Source organism: Lygodium microphyllum, chromosome 4 (genome assembly GCF_053477565.2).
Source record: "Lygodium microphyllum isolate KBCC chromosome 4, Lygodium_microphyllum_v1.1.10, whole genome shotgun sequence".
Taxonomy (NCBI): Eukaryota; Viridiplantae; Streptophyta; class Polypodiopsida; order Schizaeales; family Lygodiaceae; genus Lygodium; species Lygodium microphyllum.
Window position 1 is genome coordinate 142,307,911 of NC_141138.1, and position 23,795 is coordinate 142,331,705.

General features: G+C 38.2%; 2 protein-coding genes across 2 annotated transcripts; both read left to right on the forward strand.

Moving 5' to 3' along the window:
• Positions 1-1,652: 1,652 nt before the first annotated feature.
• On the forward strand, positions 1,653-8,743 carry LOC148037698 (uncharacterized). The gene is made up of 7 exons (XM_087677147.1): positions 1,653-2,128; positions 2,538-3,126; positions 3,228-4,211; positions 4,419-7,513; positions 7,622-7,673; positions 8,164-8,274; positions 8,627-8,743. Exons 1-7 carry the CDS (start codon positions 1,653-1,655, stop codon positions 8,741-8,743), a joined length of 5,424 nt encoding a protein of 1,807 aa, XP_087533273.1.
• A 246-nt stretch (positions 8,744-8,989) lies between these two features.
• On the forward strand, positions 8,990-15,507 carry AUG1 (HAUS augmin-like complex subunit). Its single transcript, XM_087676637.1, has 6 exons — positions 8,990-9,371; positions 14,332-14,464; positions 14,545-14,679; positions 14,771-14,894; positions 15,014-15,151; positions 15,232-15,507. Exons 1-6 carry the CDS (start codon positions 9,098-9,100, stop codon positions 15,340-15,342), a joined length of 915 nt encoding a protein of 304 aa, XP_087532763.1. The 5' UTR covers positions 8,990-9,097; the 3' UTR covers positions 15,343-15,507.
• Positions 15,508-23,795: the final 8,288 nt, after the last annotated feature.

Below are 23,795 nucleotides of genomic sequence, written 5' to 3' on the forward strand. Positions count from 1 at the left end.
GCTCAACCTCCATAGCGCGCGCGCACACACACACACACACACACACACACACGTAGGTGTACATACTCACCTTCCCTTTCAATGCATGTTGTCATGAGATACTAAGATAGATTGATAAATTTAAGTTCACAATGCATGCTCCTAAAAAAGAAATAGAGCCAAACTTTTTACTTTGGGTAAAGGCTTGCGTGGTTTCAAATTCTCTATAAAGGCTTGCATGGTTTCAAATTCTCTATCTTATCTTTACATCATAAGGATGATTTTAGTGGTTAATATTGATCAAGTGCTATGACTTTTTTTTTCCAAATTGAACTTAGGAATCCAAAGTTTAGTAGGCTCAATAGTGTGTATGTGTTTGATTAATTAATGTGTGTATGTGTTTTAGTATAAAAAATGTGTGATAACATTGTTATGTTTGTGTTAATAGTATGTATTCATATGTATATATGTGCTAATAATATTTTAATTAATATTTTCTTCATTTAAGTTGTAATCAATGCTTTAATACTTTAATCAATCTCCTTGATGAGTCCTTTTGTGTAATGGTAGCAAATGCATCTTTCATAACTAAAGATTTGTGCTACATTAAAGTTGAATGGAATGTATAATAGGCCTTTTAGCCCATGTGCAAGACCCAAACCCCCATGTGAAAAATGCTTGCGTGGTTTCAAATTCTCTATCTTATCTTTACATCATAAGGATGATTTTAGTGGTTAATATTGATCAAGTGCTATGACTTTTTTTTTCCAAATAATAGGCATTTTAGCCCGTGTGCAAGACCCAAACTTTACTTTGGGTAAAGGCTTGCATGGTTTCAAATTCTCTATAAAGGCTTGCGTGGTTTCAAATTCTCTATCTTATCTTTACATCGTAAGGATGATGTTAGTGGTTAATATTGATCAAGTGCTATGACTTTTTTTTTCCAAATTGAACTTAGGAATCCAAAGTTTAGTAGGCTCAATAAAATATTTTTGGAAAGAAGAGTCCCACAATTTGAAGCTATTCTATAAAGTCCACATATGATTTCTCACATATTCAATGCATGGCTCTAGGTCACATTCTTTAGGTTCCTTCTAAAAGCTATTTTTGATAGCTTACAAACAATAAAGTATAGCTCTAAGTCTCATTTTCTAGGTGAGTAGTTTTGTGTAATGGTAGCCATTTCTATAACTTTCTTAAATAGGTCAAAGTTAAAATAGCAAATGTATCATTCATAACTAAAGATTTGTGCTAATAATATTTTAATTAATATTTTGTTCATTTAAGTTATAATCAATGCTTGAATACTTTAATACTTTAATGATTTTATGATGTCCCTCATGTGTGTATGGATATTTATGCTTTGATGTGGAGAAAAAGATGTGTTAGATATTTTCTCGACATAGTCTCATTGTGTCTCTCTCATTTATGCATAAATATTGTAATACTTTGGTGCGCCTACATCATGAAAGTATTCAATTACTTTTTAAATATATTCTCCGTGTGCGTGTGTGTGTGTGTGTATGTGTGTGTGTGTGTGATCTCTTAATACTTTGTGTAACCATGGCAGTATGGAGCATGCTGAAACATCTAATGCAAGAAACAATGTCCATGTACCAAACATTGTTTTGTGTACTCCCAATGCACGAATGAATGTGCATAAAGCCAAAGACATGGCTAGGAGGAAGTCAGTACGGCGTGCCCTCAAACGTGTCAAAGGACACAACACTTCCGTTGTATCCCTAAAGATCCTGCATCGGTTAGATGCAATTGAGAAGCAAATCAAGAGTTTAAACAAACGTCAAAGAGCTTCAAACTCCTTCTGTCAAAAGTTTGGTGATCGCCTTCAAAGAATCGAAAAAATCCTGGCAGAAAAATATGAAGGAGGCTTGGCTGATGGGATAATGTTGCAAGACGAGATAGATGAAATAAAGGGCTATATAGGAGAAATCTATGAGTTGGTTCGCAAGCACTGGCCAGGGTGTTCTTTGGAAGACCATGCAGAAAAGTTGCGAGACCTTGCTAAGAGCAATAATCGTATAGAGGATGGAGTGTGTGAATTACTGGCTCAAAGGAATGCAAGCGTGCTTGCACCTGAGAGCATTTGCCTCGATGTGCATGTCACATCTCTGAAAGTTTGCCTCAATAGGTTCTCTGCAATGTTGAACCTATTGAATCGTCGCATGAGTTCATCATCCAATGCATAGTGCTCTTAGCATATCAAGCAATTTCAATAACCTTTTGTCGGATCCTCCGATAAATATGTCATTCTATTGTTGGGTTTGAGAATTTTCATGTCATTTGGACTTTTGTATGCCCTAGGATAATGACATAATATGCTCTTTCAATTTATATTCTTGCACATGTAAGATTATATTGTTGCTTATGTGATGTTATAATCTTCAAATTTTATATTGAAATAGTGTTTAGAACAAATTTATCTTGAAGGAAAATCTTTGCTAAAGTCTTCCCTAAAAGATAGGAATAAAATTTAGTACGCATAGGACATAAAAGTATGCGATTACTAATATCAAAGTACATTTTTCTTTTTATCTCAGGTTTTTCTCGACAATGGTACTTGCAACACGTTCTGTGCCTAGAGATCGTGTATTACGTGCACGTAGAGAAATGCTCAAAATTACTAGACATAAACGTAGGCACGTTGCAAGAGTTAGGACTGAATTACATGTTCGTGACCATGCAAGAGATATGTATGAACAACATCATGCAAATGGAAACTATATGGATGTCGGTATCCCAAATCAGCTATATCAAACGAATCAATTTCGTGCTGCATCTTGCTCTGTTGCTCATGATTTGGTATCCTTTGAGGTTCGGATGTCTACCGCAACTCGACAATACAATCCTAATGGTGGCTTGAGTGTGCATAGGCAAATGCTTAATGTTACGAGAGCTGAACGTATGCACATGGCAATAGTTGGAACAGAATTGCAACAACTACATCATGCTACCATAGATAGAGATAGATACAATAGCATCCAAGCTACAAGTGACCAAATGCCAGTTGCACCATTGTTGCCGTTGGAAGTTCAACCACCTTCTATTCGTCAAGGAGACAATGCAACTATCCACAATATAGATGTTGAGATGTTGGATAACCATGAATTGCTACCCTTCGGAGTGGGGGTACGTAGCATAAGTCCACAAAGAAATGGAAACACAAATAATCCAAATGGTGGATTAAGAAATTGTAGGCAAATGCTTGATGCTACTAGAGCTGAACGTAGACACAGGGCAAGAGCAAGACGCAATTACAACAATTGCATCGCATTACAACAAATAAAATTGATATAAGTGCTCAAATGCCTGGCGCACCATTACTGTCCTTAGATGTTCAATCGCCTCGCCTTATTCAAGAAGAGAATGAAGCTATCCATCATGCAGATGCAAGTACTGAGATGCTACATGACCAGTACAATATTCAAGCTCCTATATTTCTACCTCAAAATGGTGGTTTTTGTTCAATTCTCCATGACATGCCACCTAATTTGGATATTCATCCATCAGTAACAATTTTGCTCTTCCAAAAACCAAATTTGCATGCAATTGGTACCCTTTGCAAGGTTTGTCACCGTTGCATGGCTAAGTTGTGGCATGATGAAACTAAAACAATGCGTACAACTTCGATTGGAAAGCATTGCTGTAGAGAAGGGAAAGTAATTTTGCCACCTCTACAGCAACCACCACAACCTCTGTGTAATTTGCTTGATGTCACACATCCACAAAGCAGAGAGTTCAAAAAAAATATACGTGCTTATAATAGCGCATTGGCTTTTGTTTCAATGGGTGCAAAAATTGATGAGCTTTTGCCTCAAAATGGAAATGGTTATACTTTTCGAGTTCATGGATCAATATATCACCGGATGGGTTCCGTATTGCCAAGTGAGGATGTACAACAAATGCCAAAGTTTGCACAACTTTACATTTATGACACTGATCATGAGTTATTGAATCGCATGGGGGTTTTACCTGGGCTTTTGCCAGACTTACTACAAGAGCTTCAACAAATGATGCATGATCACAATGCGTACGCACAGGCCTTTATAGCAGTTGGTGCAAGCTTGCAACGCAATCCATCAGTAGAAATAAGAATGTCCATTTTTCAAAATCGATCCACGTCTAGACGATATTCAGTTCCCACTGCAAGTGAGGTTGCTGCGATCATGCCTGGACAAGGTGATGATGATACACTTGATCATCGTAGCATTCAAGTTCGCACACGACAAGGCCATTTGATTTATATTTCTAACTTGCACAAGGCATATATGCCACTGTTATATGTTCTTCTTTTTCCAAATGGAGAGGATGGATGGCATACTAAAGTTTCATATGCATTTATTGATGCTCATGTGCATGCCAATAATCTTGCAAATAAAGATTGTGTCACTCAAATGCAATATTATGCTTTTTGACTTCAGATTCGAGATGATACTAATGCATGTCTTTTAAGAGGTGGTCGCTTGCTACAACAATACATTGTCGATGCTTATTGTAGCATTGAGCAATGTAGATTGGCTTGGTGTCGTCATAATCAAGCAACATTGCGAGTTGAAATGTATAGGGGATTGGCTGATATGGTCAATGGTTCGGATGCAGTTGATGCTAATATCATTGGGATTGGTGTGGGCAGGAGAATAGTATTGCCATCTAGCTTTACAGGTGGACCAAGATTCATGTACCAATTGTATCAAGATGCTATGGCAATTGTATGTAGCAAAGGTAAACCTGATTTGTTTATCACCATGACATGCAATCCTAAGTGGTCTGAAATTACAGAAGCTTTGTTGCCTGGTCAAAGTGCACATGATCGACCTGATTTAACTACTAGAGTTTTTCATTTGAAACATAAGGACATGATGCAGTCGATAGTGAAAAAGGAGTTGTTTGGTAAAGTTGCTGGATATGTGTCCGTCATAGAATTCCAAAAGAGAGGCTTGACTCATTCACATACGCTCTTGATATTAGAACCACGCTTTAAGCCACTAGAAGCACGTCATTATGATAGATTGGTGTGCGCTGAGCTGCCTGATAAGGAAAGGTTTTCGGATTTGTATCGAATTATTACTAAATGTAACATACATGGTCCGTGTGGTGAGTTCAATCCAAGAAGTGCTTGCATGGTGGACGGAAAGTGTATAAAGAATTATCCAAAAAAGTTTATACATACAACTACAGTTGATAAATCTGGTTATCCTTTATACAGACGTCGAGAGGATGGAAAAACTCATAATGCTAATGGTAACCTCTTGGATAATCGATGGATAGTGCCTTACAATCCTTATTTGAGTTCCAAGTATAGTGCTCAAATAAATGTTGAGGTTTGCTCGACAATTGCAGCTGTCAAATATTTGTATAAATATGTATATAAGGGCCATGATCGAGCAACCATTCGGTTTACAAGTACGCGTGGCTCCGGTTCCAATGATATTGTCGCAGAAAATATTGATGCACAAAATATTGATGAGATTGAGAGGTACTTAGATGCACAATATATTTCGGCTTCAGAAGCATGTTGGCGAATATTTGAATTCAAACTTCATGATGAGAAACCCGATATTCAACGATTGCAAATACATTTACCTGGAGAGAATACTGTTTCCTTTCGTGACTCTGATAACATACGTGATGTGGTGCAAAATGAAAATGCTCAAAAAACAACTCTCACAGAATGGTTTACATGCAATCGTTTGCACCCTGATGCTAACACAGTTCTCTATCAAGACTTTCCAATGTTTTGGGTTTGGAATGCACGCAAAAAAATGTGGACAAAGAGAAAGCAAGGAAACACATGTGGTCGAATATACTTTGTTTCACCTATGTGTGGAGAAAAATACTATTTGCGGCTACTACTCACTGTATGCAAGGGTTGCACATCGTTTGAGGCATTGCGTACGGTTGATAATGTGGTATATTCAACTTTTAAGGAGGCTTGCATTGCAAAAGGAATGTTGGAAACAGATGATGAATGGCAAATGTGTTTGCGTGAAGCTGCATTGATGCAAACCGGTGCTCAATTAAGAAATTTGTTTGCATCCATCTTGGTATTTTGTTCGCCTGCCCGACCTGGGGCTCTATGGGAAGAGTTCTTAGGTCCGTTGACAGAGGATATAAAACATCGACTCTCCTTGCAAAATAGGCGAAATGTTGATATGCAAGATGAGGCCAATAATCATGCATTGATGCATATTCAAAAACTTTTAGATCAACATGGTCGCAATTTGGCAGAGTATCATGGATTGCCTGAGGTGACAATGCAAGAATATACAAATCCTTTGATCCTTGATGAACAACTATATGATAAAGTAGAACAAGAGAATACATTCTTAACAATGCAAGCTTTGTTGAATGATGGACAAAGAAATTGTTTTATGGCAATAATGAATGCCATTGATAGTGGTTTGGGTAAACCATTCTTCTTAGATGGCCCAGGCGGTTCTGGAAAAACATTCCTATACAAATGTTTGCTTGCAAAGCTTCGCAGTCAAGGTCGCATTGCAATAGCTACAGCATCCTCTGGTGTTGCTGCATTGCTTTTGCCACATGGTCGTACTGCCCATTCAAAGTTCAAAATTTCATTACAGGCAGATAATAATTCTACATGCAATATACCTGTTCAAAGTCATCTTGCAGCACTGTTAAAAGAGGCAAGTCTTATTTTGTGGGATGAAGCTCCTATGTTGCATCGTAATACCTTTGAGACACTTGACAGAACTTTAAAGGATATAATGCAGTGTGATATGCCATTTGGTGGTAAAGTTATTCTACTAGGTGGAGATTTTAGGCAAATATTGCCTGTTGTACCAAAGGGTACCCGTGAGGATATTGTCGGTGCTGCTATATGTTGTTCCAATTTGTGGCAATATTTCAATGTTTTAAAACTTACACAGAATATGCGGGTCGCATCAGATGAGGGCCAGTTTGTTGCATGGTTGCAAGACATTGGAGATGGAAAAGATTTAACACATACTAATAATATATTGCAAATTCCACCTGCATTGTTGTTGAAGGGAGGATCTATGCAAGACTTGATCAATTTTGTCTATTGTGAAATGAATTGTGTAATTGATTACAAAACGTTCTTTAGTGGACGTGCCATTTTTGCACCTCGAAACAATGATGTGGAAATGATAAACAATCATGCATTGCAGCTGATGCCGGGAGAGGTTAAACAATACTATAGTGCTGATTCTGTGGATAGAACCGAGGAAAACTCATTCCTCTATTCTGTGGAATATCTAAATTCCCTTGACCTCGGTGGAGGTATTTCTCCTCATATCTTGCTGCTCAAAGTAAATGCTCCAATAATATTGCTCAGGAACTTGAATCCTTCTAAAGGTTTATGCAATGGTACTAGGCTGGTATGCAAGGCTTTCAATAACAAGGTCATTGATGCAGAGATAATTACGGGGACCAATATTGGTGACAGAGTTTTTATCCCGAGGATAACTTTCATTCCAACTACACTGGAACTTCCTTTCTCAATGAAACGCTTGCAATTCCCAGTCCGTTTGGCGTTTGCAATGACAATCAACAAATCTCAAGGCCAAACGTTATCATGTTTGGGAATATATCTAAAAACCCCAGTCTTTACTCATGGTCAACTCTATGTTGCTTTCTCCAGAGTAAAGTCTCTGGATAGATTGAAAGTCTTGATTAATGAGAAAGAGGATATGGTAAATGGTACAATCAATATTGTATATAATGAAGTTTTACAGAAAGTATTGTAACCTCTATTTTTTCAAAAGTGTAATGTTTGTTCTCTCATATTATATTTACATAATGTTTTTGTTTTAATACAATCAACGCCTTTTTTTCTTCTTTGTTCACATATCTATAAAATGTAGTGTTGTGCTTTTTTATGTTCTTTTTCAATAGTGCGTTCTTCGTCGATGAAAAGCAAGTTTGACTTATTTTCTATGATTTAATACTTTAATGTTTTAATCATATCTCTCATGTATGCATAGATATTCATGATTTTATGTGAAATTGGACGTATGTTTGTTTTACTATATGAGAACATTGTGTTAAAATTATTTCTACCATAAAAGTTATTTCATCTTTCTATCATATTATATTTGCATTAAATTTTTTGTGCAATATCATCAAAGTGTATTTATTATTTTTTAATCATATATTTTTATGTTTTCTAATTTTTATTGATAGATGGCCCAAACAGTATTTGAATATTATCGCGCCTCTCCTTATCAAATGAGACTTCAAGAAGCATTGCGAACTATTGCTACGGATGCTATTATCCGGAGAACTTTGACTAGGGTAATCGAAAGATTACCCAATGATGGATTTACTAATGGAAACACTCCTTTGTTTGTAGAAATTTTATATTTTGGATGGATCCAATGCTACTATGTTAGACAAACAGATGTTGAGTACTTCATATCTCGGTCCCATACTAGATACATACCGAATGACTTGAGTAAATGGGAGTTTAAAGATTTATCATGTTTTGTAACTTTGCATCAATTTCATCCAAATTCCGCCGACTGCTCTACTAATGTGAGAGCCAATCATATCACGTCTCTAGGTAATACTTACCATTTTCATTAATTAATATTTTGCTTTATAAATTTAATATCCTTATTTTTAAAGTTTTTTTTTTCGTTTTTAGATGTTGCAGCACAATCTGCGGCGGGGCGTGTCACAGCTTCGCCCACATATGTTCCCCGTGCTAGATCCACGATTGATAATTCATCTAAGAAGAGAAAGCTTTCTTTTTGATAGTTGATTTTCTACAGTACAACTATCTTTTTGAAAACATTTTATACTCTTTTCCATTTACCTGTTGTTATAGTTGGAATTCTTTCAGTGATATTTAAAAATCACTTTTGCTTCAATTATGTTTTCCAACTATTATGGTTTGCATAATCAATGTTATTGTGTGAAATTATTAGATATTTTAATGAAGTTTAAAAATTGCAAGACTACTTGATTCATGACTAAGTGGAAGAATGTGTGAATAAATTAAACATTTGTGCTTCACACCCCGGAAGCGCGGGGCTGAGTCTAGGTGCGCAGCGCCTAGTTTTGATGGAGAGAAAGCTTGTTTGTAAAAGATTCAAATTCCGCAACAAGTTTGGCGATGGAGGCGGGCAGCATCAATGCTGGATTGATTCAGCAACAACAGCAGCAGCAGCAAGCCGGCGAGGCTTTCGATCCCGGTCACATCGCGGAGGTCAAGGCCTGGCTCGCCTCCACTTTCGATGCGGCGGCCAAGGACGTCCCCGACTTCGAATACACGCCTCGCTCGGTCGCTCACCTCCGCCAGATTGCCTCCATCTCGCAGTCCCGGACGCAGGCTACCTCCATCCTCGCTGCCGATCTCCGCCAGAAGGCCGCTGAATTTCGCAGCCAAGGTCAGCTATCCTTTCTCCTTTTTGCCGGTCTTGCTCTTAAAGAGTGGAATCCATTCTGCATTTATGTGCTATTCTTCTAATTCATCCTTTGTTTCAAAGTCTCAAAGTGTGTACTGGTGATCCATTCTGCATTTTCTGTGGTGTCCATCTCAAGAAATGCATTGTTCCGTTAAAATGAGGCTTGCGCTTGATTTGGAATGGCTTTTGCATGTCACAAAGCTGTTGCATCAAGAAGCACACTAATTTGAATAAAAATTCTGCTTATTCCACCAAAATGTCCAACAAATTTAATTAAAACAGTGGCATTATAACGTGTTGCGTAATAATTCAATGTATTCTAAAGGCAAACTGGTAGAATTGCTTAAGGAGGAGGGGAGATGCCTGTTGCCTTGTTAGCATTGCTTGTAAGTTTACTGATGGTTTGAGGATCCTATCAGTGAAATGTGTGGTTCTCTCTCTGCACTAGAAGTCCCACATACAAAACCTGCTTTACGGGCCGGGCCTTCTCTTGCTGCTCTCTTCTATTGCTTGGTCATAGAAAGCCTTTGTGTTTGTGTAGGCCAAATGGTAACCATGGTTTGCCTTCTTGCTAGTATTGCTTCTTGCAAGCCAGCACTACTCCATGCTTATTAGCTTCCTCTTGCTTATCTATGCACCTACGATCAACGACACACTCAAGCTGGAAGTATTTTAAGGATACCTCACACCGTTGGGAGAATCGCAGCACCAAGGAATATACCTCCAATCTATAAACTGTGAAAGTTGCCTGTGTTGACAAAAATGCCGGTTTTATTTAACAGACCTGCCAGACTTTCAATAATTTGAACATAGAATTTTCTAGGGGCCTTATGGACTGATGGCTGGTATATTCCATGTTAGAATCACGAAAAGGTTGTACAAAGACAACTTGTGAATGTCAATCAAAACAGTACTTTGGGAGCTGCAGTGATCCATGTCAAGAGGTTGCTAGCAATGAGGGCTTTCACACCATGTACTTATTGAAGGCACTCCGTCAAGAGGTTGCTAGCAATGCGGGCTTTCACTTCATGTACTTATTGAAGGCACTCCATCAAGTACAAGGATTTGCTTAAAGGAACTACTATACATGCTGATATTAAAAAAAACGGATTGCCTAGAAAGAGAATGTACACATCAAGTACATGAGCTAGTGTTCATGCAAAAAAGCAAAGCAAGACTTTTGAGGTGCTTCAAGATGTGGTCTCTTGGTCACACTCATTGTTAACACCAAACATTGTTATGGTTTGGAAGAATTGAATAGCTTCAAAAGGATCCAAAACAAGAGCCTTTCTCCAAGTACAGTCACCTGTACTTGTGCCTTGAAAGCCTTGAAAGTTTTTGGACATAAAGGTGCAAAGAGAGTGGACACAGAAGAGAGAATTAACACAATGCAAGGAGGCAGAAAGATCCTAGGTTGTCCTCCTAGGCTGGAATAATTTAAAATGAGAATTGACATATATAGGATTTGGATTGCTTGTATATAGGCGATAATGAGCAGCTTGCCAGCTGGTCCAGCCTAAAAGAGGCTTGTCACATAAATTAAAGTATTAAATTAATGTGATATTCATGGCGAAACAGTTAAAGGAGCTGGGAGTGTGTATATTATGGAATACATATGTATGGGTTTTAGGGGGGCATGATTAATACACATGTAAGTAAATACGTGTGACCAAGGGCTTAGGCCATTTAAAACATGGGGATCCCATGGATGATCTTACATATATTACACCATACTTGCTAATTTTAATGCAATTAATCACAAAAAGGGTCACGCTAAGGCTCGGAGGCGAATCACACAGCTCACACTTTCTATCTCTCTTCTCTTCCTTGTGTAATTGGTGAAACCCTAATTTGCATATCAGACCAGCAAATAGTTTTGTCTTACTTTACAAGGTCATGTTTGATTGACCTACCTTGTGACTTGATATGGAGTTGACATGCTTAATCTCAATATACTCAATTACATGCTAGGGACCAAGAACCTAAATGTTGAGAGGTGACAAAGACATGTACAATGGGCAAAGAAATACTTGAACATAGAAGATAAAACATGTGTATGACAAAGCACAGAGTAATAACAATAGAACTCAGAGGTGAAGAGTCACTTGGAGACAATCGATATCCAAGGTTGAGAGGGTGTTGCTACCCTTCTTGGTATTCTATAGGTTTTGGCACTTATCTTTGACATCGGTCTTATCTGCACCCCCCCCTCTTGCATTGCATGATTTCATCATCTTTGTAAAGGGTGCTTGGACAACTTGACAATTTTCCTAGGAGGGACAATGTTCAAGTGGCACCTGTTGAATGAGCATTTCATAGCATGTAGCATGCTCATTGTGCAGAGCACAGATCCTAAGCTATTTCCAACGGTGGTTTGTACACCACACCACCATTACTTCATCACCCTTTCCTTGTCGTCGACACCCTCAAGTAGATGGGTAGCTTTTGTTTGTTTTGTGATGGTTGGACCTAACCATTTTTTCTCATTCTCTCGTATGGTTCAGTTAATCGACTGCAAACCATCTCTCAACACAGTTAAAAGAAAACAAAAAAAACACAAACAAAAAGTCATTGTGGTTTCATTCATCTTTGTAGAAGTTGGTAGGCCACTAGGTAGTCAACGAGCACCCTTTGTCTGATGTCGTGTCCTCTCTAGGGTGACTACTTGGACTCCCTTGGTAACATAACCATTGCCTTTGTAGTCTTGGTAGGCCGCCAGGTAGCTCTTGTGCACCCTTTGTTCGATGTTGTGACTACTTTGGGGGGGGGGGGGGGACGCCCTTGGGCAAAACTGGGTTGGCCTTGTTTTAGGCTTGAGATGGGGTGTTGAGCTAAAAAATGCATTATATACTGTTTATCCATTTAAACAGTCCCAAAATATGCTTATTTAATGAAAAACACAAAAATGGTGTGCAGCTCGAGAGAGTTTTTGTGTGAAACTCTAATTTGGGAGGGTCCATCACATCTATAAGTAGACAAGCTGCCCCCATTTAGTCTTCATCCCTTTTGTGCAGGTTCTCACTCTTGTGTGTAGATTTTGCCATCAATCTTCTACCATGTGGCAGTCCAGTCTTCGCGGCTACTGACAACACTCTGTCTACCCCTTCAGCTGATTGGCGACTTCTTCCATGCTACCACGTGCTATCTGGTGACCATCCATTGCTGCGTTTGGATCTCCATTGCAATTGCTAGCTATCTGTTGCTACGTGTGTTTGCCCTCTGGCTGCCCAGGCGACAGGTGTTCCTTATCAAGCAGTTGCTCCACTACTGTATTTGCAGTTCTTGGTCGTGGTTCTCAATAGAGGGGCAGCCTTCTATTTATAGATGTGGATACTCTCAAATTAGGGTTTGGGTGTTACAAACATTCTCTAGGGAAGTTTGGTAATTTCAATAAAAGTTTGGTAAGAGCATGTTTTGGGGATGTTTTAAAGATTTAATTGAACGGTTTAAGCTTAATGAATTTTTTAGCTCAACATGGCAGGCCATTTTCAGATCCTTGTTGTCATCACTTTTCTTGTTGCCAAAGCCTTTTCCATGTTCTCTCCTTAGGCTTTCAACTAACTTTGCTTCACTAGAGCCTGCATTTTCATCAGCCATCTGATAGAGCTTTAGTAAGAACAAGATCTGGAGGCTTTTTTCAAGTAAATGAGGCTATCAAGCAAACTGCTTAATTCCGTTAGCATTGGCATTTGATGCACTCTTTGTCGTAAATATTCTTGACTCTTAGTTGAGCTTGAAAAAAAGTGTTACCTTCTTTCCAAATGAATGGCTGTTAAGAAAACCAACTTGTTACATTGTTTTGTACATAGTCTTCCCCTAAATGCGAAAGTTGCATTGGATATCTTGTAAGTAGTTTCCCCTTTCATTGGTATTTACATAGATAATGTGGAGATATTGCCATGATTGCCATGAAACCTTGGTTGCTTGAGACCCATGCTTAAATACTTTCTTGTTCCATCAATTTCTAAATGTCATGTTTATGTACTACACAAATAATCTAACGATGTGTTGTTTTAAGCAACAGGTGGCATATGGTCCTCATTCAACTCTATTGACTTTAGACAGACACAGTCTTGTCCTTGAATGCCAATCTTGCATTGGGTATCTTGTGAGCAGTTTCCTCTCACATTTTGCATTTCTTATAAATAGTATCTCCATGGTTGCCACAAAATCTGATGTGCTTTGAACCCATGCTCAAGTAGTTTCTTCGTCCAACTCTAGTCATTATGTTTAGATACGATACAAATGATTGCTCTAGGCAATACCCATCCTATGGACCTCATCAGACTCTTGAGACGTTAGACATAATTAGTCTTTTGTTCTTCAATGTCAATCTTACATTGGGTTTCTTGTAAATGGTTTTCCCCTTTCATCAGTATTTATCTCCATGTTTGGTACGAAATTCTAGTGTCAAAAACAAGCAAGCACGCAAGCAAAATGTAAAGAAAACAGAGGGCAATGCTCATCTGTAACACACGTGCACTTTTTCAATAAAATTGTTTTAGGGTTTCAAAGTTTGTGCTGGTGTTCATTCTGCATTTAGTGGAGTCTTTTTGCCCCCTTGAGATAAGGCACACGACCAAGTGCCTTGGTGGGGCAAACCCCCTCCAAATATTAGCTGAGAGAGCATGCAAGAGCCATGCTAGCATTTTTTCTATGTGCAAATAGGAGAACTCACAAGCTTGATTGCACTGAGATCTTCCACCTCGGTGATCCCGCCAAGACGGAGGACCAACTAAGCTTTTAAATGGGTAGCAAGAGCATGGATTCACACAAGGACACAATGTGAACACATATAACAAGGTGATCAGTTTATGCTTGTGTCAAAGTAGTTTTTCTAAATAGAGATTAAATACAGGAATTGGAATATCAATATTTAGTTTTCCATTTCAGTATGTACCCTAGTTACAGAATTTATCTGCGTTTGATCTTTTGTGCACAGGTGCACGAATCAGAGAAATGCTGGAATGTACAGGCTTGGCTCAAGAAAACTTGTCTCAAAGTGTAGTTTCTTCAGCACAAAGTTTAGGAAGTGTTGCCCACTTACTGAATCTGAAGGATGTAGAGCTAAGCAGGTAAGAGATCAAGGTGTCATGGTTAATCATTGCATCTTTCAGTTTTTTTGGGTCCTTAAAAGTTTAACACAATCTGGCAGTTTTCAAGTGGCTTTTGGAGATTTGGCTTTGCGGAAATCGGATGTGGAGGAGAGGAGATCTAAGGCTCAAAAAGAGTCCAAGATGCTTTTGGATAATATCAGAAAGGCCATTGCTCGGCTGACACACCTGAAAAGGTTTGAGCTTTTTGAAGGAGCTAGCTGACTTTGTCCATGAAATGCAAGTTGGAACAGCTGCAGTTAATACTGACATGTATGGGTTTTCAAGGACACTTGCACAGTTAGAAGAGGAAGTAGCAAGCTGTGAAGGTCCCATGATGCAATGGCAAACAAACTTGAAGATGATGGCATCAAAAGAGCGTCAGTACCTTCAACAGCTTGCTAACTATAAGGTGCTTATTTCTTTGGTTCCCTCCTTCCCCCTAACCCACCCCCCGGCCCCGCCTTTAAACATAACTGGTAGACACTTTTTGATGGTTTCAATATTTATATTGTAAATACCATGCTGCAGACCGTGCTAAGCAGAGTGGGTTACACTCCTGAAATCAATCATGGTGTTTTAATGCAAATGGTCGATGTCCGAAAAGATCTTGAGAGAAAAACCAAGCCAATCTTGGATACACTTCGAAGTTATCAAGATTTACCGCCGGTGCTCTCTCTTTACATTTGCAGTTTTTTAGTGGAGTGTGTTGCTCTTTGCTTGCCTCTCATACCGAGATGTGTTTTCAGGACAAGGCCCTTGCAGAGCTTGCTATAGAGGACAAAAGAAGAGAAATTGAGGCAGCTGAAAAATATCTTGAGGATGCACTTCAATCAGCTTTAAACACCCCAAGTGAATGATTTAGCTGCTGGTTCATCTTGCAACCAGAGTGTTACTTTCTTCAAGCCTCTGTGTATAATTGGAGAGGGCAGATTGTGCTTGCATTGTCGCACATCACTAGACTCTTCACACAAAAGGCATATCTTTCGATGCATTTCAATCCTGATTCATGCTCTTATTTCACTCTGAACCTGTTAACATAACTCAATCTAGATTAGATGATGAACCCTTTTTCAAATTTCTCAGCATCTTTCTCTAGAGTGGTGGAAAGGTGTTTTCGAGTCCCCCCTTTCTAGAGTTTGACATGTAGGCAGGGCTAGAGGGTGATCACGATTGGCAAAGTGTCATGAATGATCAGAGAATACTCAGAGTATATTAATAAAATCCGATTCTATTGGATCCTTTTTGCATAGAGAGTGGAGAGTGATCACGGTTTTTAGTGTCATGAATGATCAGAGAACAGTCAGAGTGAAACATTAAAGGCCTATAATATTGGATCACTTTAGCTTTGACAGCAATGGTTATGGGAGATGCCTTCTTTCATTTAGAGAGAGCCATGAGAAACATTGGTAAATACTTGTAGCCATGGTGATGCTCCCCTTATCACATTGCTTCGGAAAAGCCACATGATATCTTTTAGGGGTGATCGGACGCAACTAGAGTCGAGACATTTAGAGAGTGCATCGAGAGAGAGAGAGAGAGAGAGAGAGAGAGAGAGAGAGAGGACATTCTATGGCTGTCCTCTTCTGGTGCCTCTATATGGGATTGGGAATTTAGTGGTCGTTGGGTCTAACTACTACATCTAGTTGTAATTGGTCACTACTGTAGAGGGAGACTCATGATGGGGATCTTGACGTTATGCACTATTTTTAGATTCTATGGCAACAAATTGCCTTGAATTATATTGCACCTTGGAATGTTGTCAAGCCTTAGGATCAGAATGTATATGAAAGAGTGCTGATCCAATGCGACACATCCATGAAAGTCTCGTCATTTTCCAATTGACAGCTTCATATTGCAAAACATTAGTGAATATCGCAAGTGATGCACAAAGTATGCATTCTTTATAAAATGGATCACATTCACTCGGCTTTTCATTTTTAGAGTCTCGAGGTTAGGATTCTCACGTATATGAATCTTCATATGAATATTTGGGTAAACATTTTGCTTTCCAAGTCTCTAAGACCTCTACTTGCCATGCTTCCTATTGTGTCATGAATACTATTTTTCTTGTACGTTAATGACTTGATGAATGGTTGTTTCACAAAAAATCAACTGTGTATGTATGCGGATTGCCAATAGATGCCAATAGAAAGAGTAAGAATGCTAAATTTTCAATTGTTAAGGGTAGATGACAAGCATGCTTGTTGAAGCAAGCTCTAGAGGGCTTATTCTTGTAGCCTTGATTCCATCACCTTTGTTTCACACACACACACACACACAGAGTCTTGGAGTCTCTATGGGAACCAAATTAGAAATCCTAGATGAACTTACACTAGCACAACTCAATGCACGGCCAAGTGAAAATGCTAAGATGAAGACAATTAGAAAGCAAGGCAAATGGGTAATTTATCAAGGTAGCAATGTCATCGTAAAGGAATTCAAAAAGCATAAGTAAGTTTCTTTTGGAGAAAATGGGTAGTTTATCAAGGTTGCAAAGACATCATAGAAGCACTAAGTTAACTTTTGGGTCATGATACATGAAGCAAGTTTGATAGGTTTAGTAGTTTGGTTTTCTTTTTGGTGATAATGGTGCCTTGTTGTGGGTTTTTTTTTTCTTTTGGTCCTTGAAGTGGATTGTAAGTAAAAACTTTGATTTGTATATCTCTGTCCTAGATACCTTTGAGGTGTCTAAAAGGATGTTTGCACAACTTGGAGGTCAGGATCAAAAGCGAAGGGGTAAAGCATAAAATTAACATCATTTAGAAGAGTAGGTAGACAAAAGGTTTCTTGTTGGGAATGTATAAACATTAGTAATTGCTCAGTTGAAAGTATTTAGCATTAATAAACAACATTCCATGGAGTTTGGAGGTCAATGTGATAGAGAGAACCACCACTTTGCTTGCTTCATTGCTAAAGTTATTCTTAAAGTTGTACCACATGTACTCAAATAATCAAGGTCACACATTTTCAATCTAATCCATAGTCACTAGATTATTTTTTAGTTGTAATATTATAGGGGTCTCTTGAGGACAAGGCTCCTCATAATAGAAAACAAAAGTGTCATTTTTGTGACCATTGGTGTAAGCATATATCTCGAAGTACATGAAAATGTCCATATAGGACAATTAGGGTGGTAGACGAAACTCGAAGTATGGATGTGTTGTATATTTCAATTTCAAAGGCTTGAAGAAGATTTTTGAGTATTAGTTGAAAGATGTAACTAGAACAACACTCTATGTTGTTGTCTCATGAGCTTCCTGCTACCATTGGCATAGAATGTGCAACAAATGAAATGGACTAAAATGAAACATTGAAAGACTCCACATTTGTTTGTTCTTATGCAAAGAGTAGCGAACTTGGTTACTTGCGCATGCTTCTTATTGTTTATACTAAGGGTTTGTGTTTCCATTAATTAGTGAACTTTCTTAATTTCTCAAGCTTCTTATTGTGATAAAGATTAGAAATCTTTTAAAGGGCTATCTCTTTTGATAATGTCATTCCCACCAAACTTTTAGGGCTTCTTGCATTCCTGGAGGCTCTAGAAAGTGATCAAGAATGATTTAGATGCTCCGAAGAAGTGGATGTAGTTTAAAAAGGGTGTAGGTTGAGTGTTCTTTTTGTAACAATATTTGTAATGGTTTCCTGTAAGCCATTATTTCTATGTTGTTTGTGTCGAAGCTTTTATGTACAAGTAACACATACTTGTGATTATCGAGTGAGATTAATCTTTTGATAAGGAAAGTAAAATACATTGACATGCTTCAATAATAAAATATTTTTGCTTGAATGAAAGCAACATTAATTGACAATTTGAAGATTGCTTAGGATTAGGTGTTGAGGCAATATAAGAAAGGAAAAATGAGTTTTCTTTTGGGATGGTTTTAGAGAGTCTAGAAAAAATTTCATTGGCAATTGTGAGATGGTTAGGTTGTGAGGAAAAGGAAAATAATGTTAGATATAATGTATTCTCATATTGTTGTATTTGCTCTTAGGTAAATGACACAACACTCTCAAAGCTTTGAGGTACCTTTAAAACCTTAGAGTTGCCAAATTGTAAGGGAAGGAACCGTTATCATATGGAAACTATCATACTTTTGAGGAACATTGAAATATATAATCATGCAGCATGGTAACTAATTTGGTAGAAAAGCTTCTTGGTTTGGTGGTGGTGGTGGTTAGATATTTCTTGTTGTGCCAAAATAAAGGTTCATGAGATGATATTCTCAGTGCAACCTATGACCCTTTCACTTTGGATACTTATATAAGTATGAAAATGGAATTCTTGTAGAATTGTGAAATTCATAGAAAGGGCTTTCATTGATCTTGGGAATGGTTTGAATTGTTGCATAGACACCAATACGATCACTCTACTATCTCATATGTTCTTGAGAGGTTCAACCATGGATGATCTTCTTACATACATATGCAATGATGTTCATTCAACTACACTATACATAATCTTCATGACAATTTTGGTGATGTCCTAAACCACCACAACTTCTAACAAACATGCTAGACTTTTCCAAACCACCCAATCCACTTTTGGCCATTCCAATTTGAGTTTAGATGATCTCCTTACATACATTTGCAATTATGTTCATGCAAGTATACTATACATAATTTTCATTTATACATCATTTTCATTATGGCTTTGAACCACCACCACTTCTCCAAATGTGCTAGCCTTTTCCAAACCACCCAGTCCACTTTTGGCTATTCTTTGAGCCTCTTCACACAAGGTAGAGTTAATTGCGCAAGTTAACTATGCCTCATTTGCTGCGACTACACCTTGCATATTCACGCATGGTTAAATAAGCATCTTAGCACCTAGGTTACTTTCTATATGATCTCACACATTAGCACATTCTCTCTCTCTCTCTCTCTCTCTCTCTCTCTCTCTCCTCTTTTGTGTACTATTGTGCTAGCCCATTAAACCCAAGCCTAGTTCTAGGTCAACTTTTCTTGAGCTTGAGCATATTCTAACTCATTTATGCTTGAACTTGAGCTTTAGTTCTTGCAAGCCTAAAAAATACAAGGTAGTGGCTTAGTCTGTGTGTGTAGGTGGTCAAGCCTTGCTATTTGCTCCTTGCAATTTCTTGTAAAAGGCAGCTTATATGGTAATGTGCTCTTATTCATGATAGAATACTATTTGTGTATCTTGAATGTGACACTCTTCTACATCCTATGTATATTATTTCATTTCATTATTTGGTTAGAAAAACTATTTGGTTATCTTAGTCACCAATTACCAATTAAATGCCCTTTAAGCTACATATCTATTCATTTCATTTATTGTTTTGTAGGTACACATCAAATAATTTCATTAATTTTTTTGCAAGTACACATCAACTTGGCGCAATGGGCTTTCTCCTCCTCTCCTTTCCTTTTGTATATGCTTCTCTTATATAATGAGGCAACCAACTTAAAACTTGCAATACATGCATTGGCTCAATCTCAGCCATGGACTTTAAATAACAATTGGTCATCTTTGAAATGTTGATGGTAACAAGTGCTCTTCTAACAAACATGTGCCTCTCCATTTCAAACTCTCATCATGTGCCTTGGTTTGACATCATGCATGGTCAATGGTATACATTAACTACAATCCATCCATTGGTGGCCAAACTATGGGCATTGGTGTGATCTTGATGAAGCTCGCTTCTATTTGTTCTTTCAATTGTTGCCACTAAGTTTGTATCAATAGCTAGTTGATCTTACTCCAAGTTGGTCCAAGGTAAGTAACATCCCATCTCCATTGCTTCAAGCCATTGTGGATTGCAACCTAAGGTTCATTGGTAACTATGCATCTTTCCCAAGCATGGACTAAAGAATTCCTTTTTTTTCCTCTTTCAGAAGCCAATGCCTACCGTCCATGTTTCATTGGCTTTGGCTACAATATTACAAAATACATGATTGGTGATGGTGGATACTCCCAACTTCCATGGTTCCTTGTCCCTTTTCCAACTCCTCTCACATCTACATAGGCATGGCTCAATTTTCGGTCATCATCCACACATATAGTGATGGAACATGCATTTGGTTTTCAAACAAATTTCTTGGCATATTCGTAATGTGACCATACCTAACCTCAACATTTTTAAAGCTACAAAGTACTTCTTAAGATGTTGTGGAAGAGGCTCTAGCATTCATGACGCATTTGCATAAATTAGCAACAAGGAGATAGTCATTATGTATTTGATGATATCCATGGCACAATGGGCTCTTGAAGTGAATCTAACCTCCACATTTTGTCCCTTGCTACTTTCGTTTCAGTTTCCTACATTTCAATCTATAAATCATGACATGCAAATCTTAGATGTCCTATGTGGTAATTGTAGTAAGTCCTCTTCTTCGACATTCAAATGGTGACAATATGCCCTTATGCACATAATAGATTGACATGCCATTAATTAAGAAATCTGTGTAAAGGCTCCTTATGGTTTTAAAAAAATCATCCATTTATAATACACGCTTCTCATTTCAATACATTGAGTTCTCTTTTTAGTCAAAATAGCCTTCATTTACACTACTTGGTACCTAACAATAAAAGATCTCTTACATCACACATGTATACATAATGACTAGACATACTTTCCATTTGCAAGAGAAAGCACCCTGTAATTTGATAAATTGCACAAATGCTAGCTACTAGAGTAACAAACATGTTCTCATGTGGTTGATGAAAAAGTATTACAATTGGTGAACAGCTTAAAGGACATAGATAACAAATGAAAGGGAACCTCAAAGAGCCAAAAAGTACTCAATTGGATAGAATGAGGGTTTGGGATTAGCGATCTAGGTATGTAGCCATGAAATTTGTAGAGTAATGCATGGATGCTCTATCTTGTGTTATTGGTCAAGACCTATTGCTAGTTGTGTTTGTTTTCTAGTCTAGTCTCCTATGAATTGTCAATTTGGTTTATCTCCCTTTGATAGTCTTTAGTGGTGAGTGCCTCTTTTGTTTATGCCTATTGCTATGTGATTTATTGTTTCCTTGTTATTGTTTTGCAAGTGTGGTTCTTGTGTATCTATGTATGTTTCATTTGGCACAGTCACAGTTTCTTTTCTCATGTGCTTATTGGATTGTTTTCTCTTGTGAGACACATAATATTCGCAAGTCTTTTCGCTTGATTCTTGTGATAAATGAGTGTGTGTGCACAACTAGGTTTCCAATTTTATTAACCACACATTGAGTTATAGTTCAAGTGGCCTAAGTGTACCTTGTGGTCAATCAAGCTTTCCACTTTTCCAATCAATATCCTATTATGGAACCAAAAAAAAAAATCAGCACTATATGTTGTGGTCGTCATCCCCAATTTTATGCACACTATTACCCTCACTTGAGTGTGGTCACTAGGGTTCTTTAGCCAAGAAACTGGGTAGTTTTTAATGCAATGCAACCTCCCAAGGCTTAATTATGCTAGTTAAGATAATGATGCATGGTCATTTGCAATGTTAAAAGTGTAATTCTAGCATGGGGTTTCTCGATTGGTCATTGGTAGGCAAGTAGTTGCTAGGTTCCTAGTACTAAGTTTCCCAAGAAGTCTAATTTTGACTCTGGCTCTTTGACAAGTCACAAACTACACTTGATGTGTCCAAATCCTTCTTGGCAATCGAACTTGCAAGATGACCTCACGTCAATAGTGTGATTCCAATGAGCTTCCTTGCTTGCTCAAAGGTCCTCTATAAGAGAGAAGACAAATGGAATAGTGCCCAAGTTATTGATTTTTCTAGTCACTCACACTCGAGCAAGCATGCATATTTTTCACAAAGTAAATGGCTAGGTGAATGAGAGACTGGGTTGCAGACAAACATGGTCCCTACACCAAGGATTCTTGCCCAATAGGAACTAGGCCCCTCAAAATCAAGATTGTGCAGTCACTAGCTCAAATAGCTAAGCCCAATAGAGACAATGCTTGGTGATTGTGTGGATTCAATGCTCAATTATCTTCTTGCTTGGATTTGTGGGAGCCCCTTAGATCATTTGAATGTCACTTAGTAACCCACCAATTCCAAGGCTTTTCGATCCAAGAAGCATGAGTTGTATGTCATGAGGCATACTCTAGTTCATATATGTCTTGTCCTATGCTAGAGAGATCATATATTTCATTGGCATGCCTGAGGGTCATTCGGAGTTAAATTTCAGTCTATTGTTAATGTGTGTCTTGAATCCTTAGGTTCAAGATTCTTGCATAGACGGTTGGTCCAATGTCCCTTTGCCAAGTTGACCTGTTCTCAAAAATCTAAGGTTCATGCTCCAGCTTGAGATTCACTCAATGTGATTTGATGTAATCGAACTCAAGTGCTCTTCACAGTGTGGTCATGCCTTTCATGGCATTAGGCAACCAATTCAGATAAGAATTTTTGGTTCTCCTAGTGTATGGAATCCCATAGATCACTAGTGATTGTGGTGAAGCATCATCACAATGCAGTCACTTTTGAAGCTAATACTATGGTTTGCTAGAAGCGGATGCATTGGCGATAGTCCATATTAAGCTTGCCTAGTCTTGGGTGAGTCAAGTACTTCATATCCCCATCTTGCGCTCACTTAGTATTATCCAATACTAGCAATGATGTGTGGTTCTTGGGCCAGTTACAAATCAACTTGGGTTGGTTCTTGATTTACAAATCATATGAGTACTAATCTCACAATGATGGACAGAAACAACCCTAGCTAGGGAAATGATCCTTGATTGTTTACAATATTTGATTAGGTCTCGTTGGGACCAAGATGACCTTAATCGAGAAGGTGACTACAAAATTGTGAATTTGATCTAGATTATCCCTAAGGTGCAATGCTCTATTCTTAAGTCACTATTGAGACTCGATGAGATATATCTACCCTTATGTTTTGGGGTAAGTTGCAAGTGTTGTGCATTGAGTGAGTTCCTAGGACTTAATCGACCACTCTCTCACATACCCTTTCTCATTGCATGCTCAAAGCATTGTCACCTTGGGGTGAGGCTTTCATACCATTAAGTAGCACTTACCCATGGTGATCTCCTGGCAACTCCCTTTGTAAGCAATGACCACACCTATATGTTGACCTTGATGTTTGTCATTTTTCAAGCAATCCAAACTCTTCTTGGACCTCATCATGACCTTGCATTTGTTGTGATCCACCTTGCACAAAAACAATGTAGCTTATCCTCTTCTTTTCATGAACACCCAAGATGGTGTGGACACAAGGTTGTCCATGCTAGTATGCTTAGAGTCGAGAGGTTGAGCACTCATCTAGTGTCATGGGCTTAGTATACAACTATGGGTCAGGCAATCATATGTGATATCAAGGATAATAATGGTGGCCAAG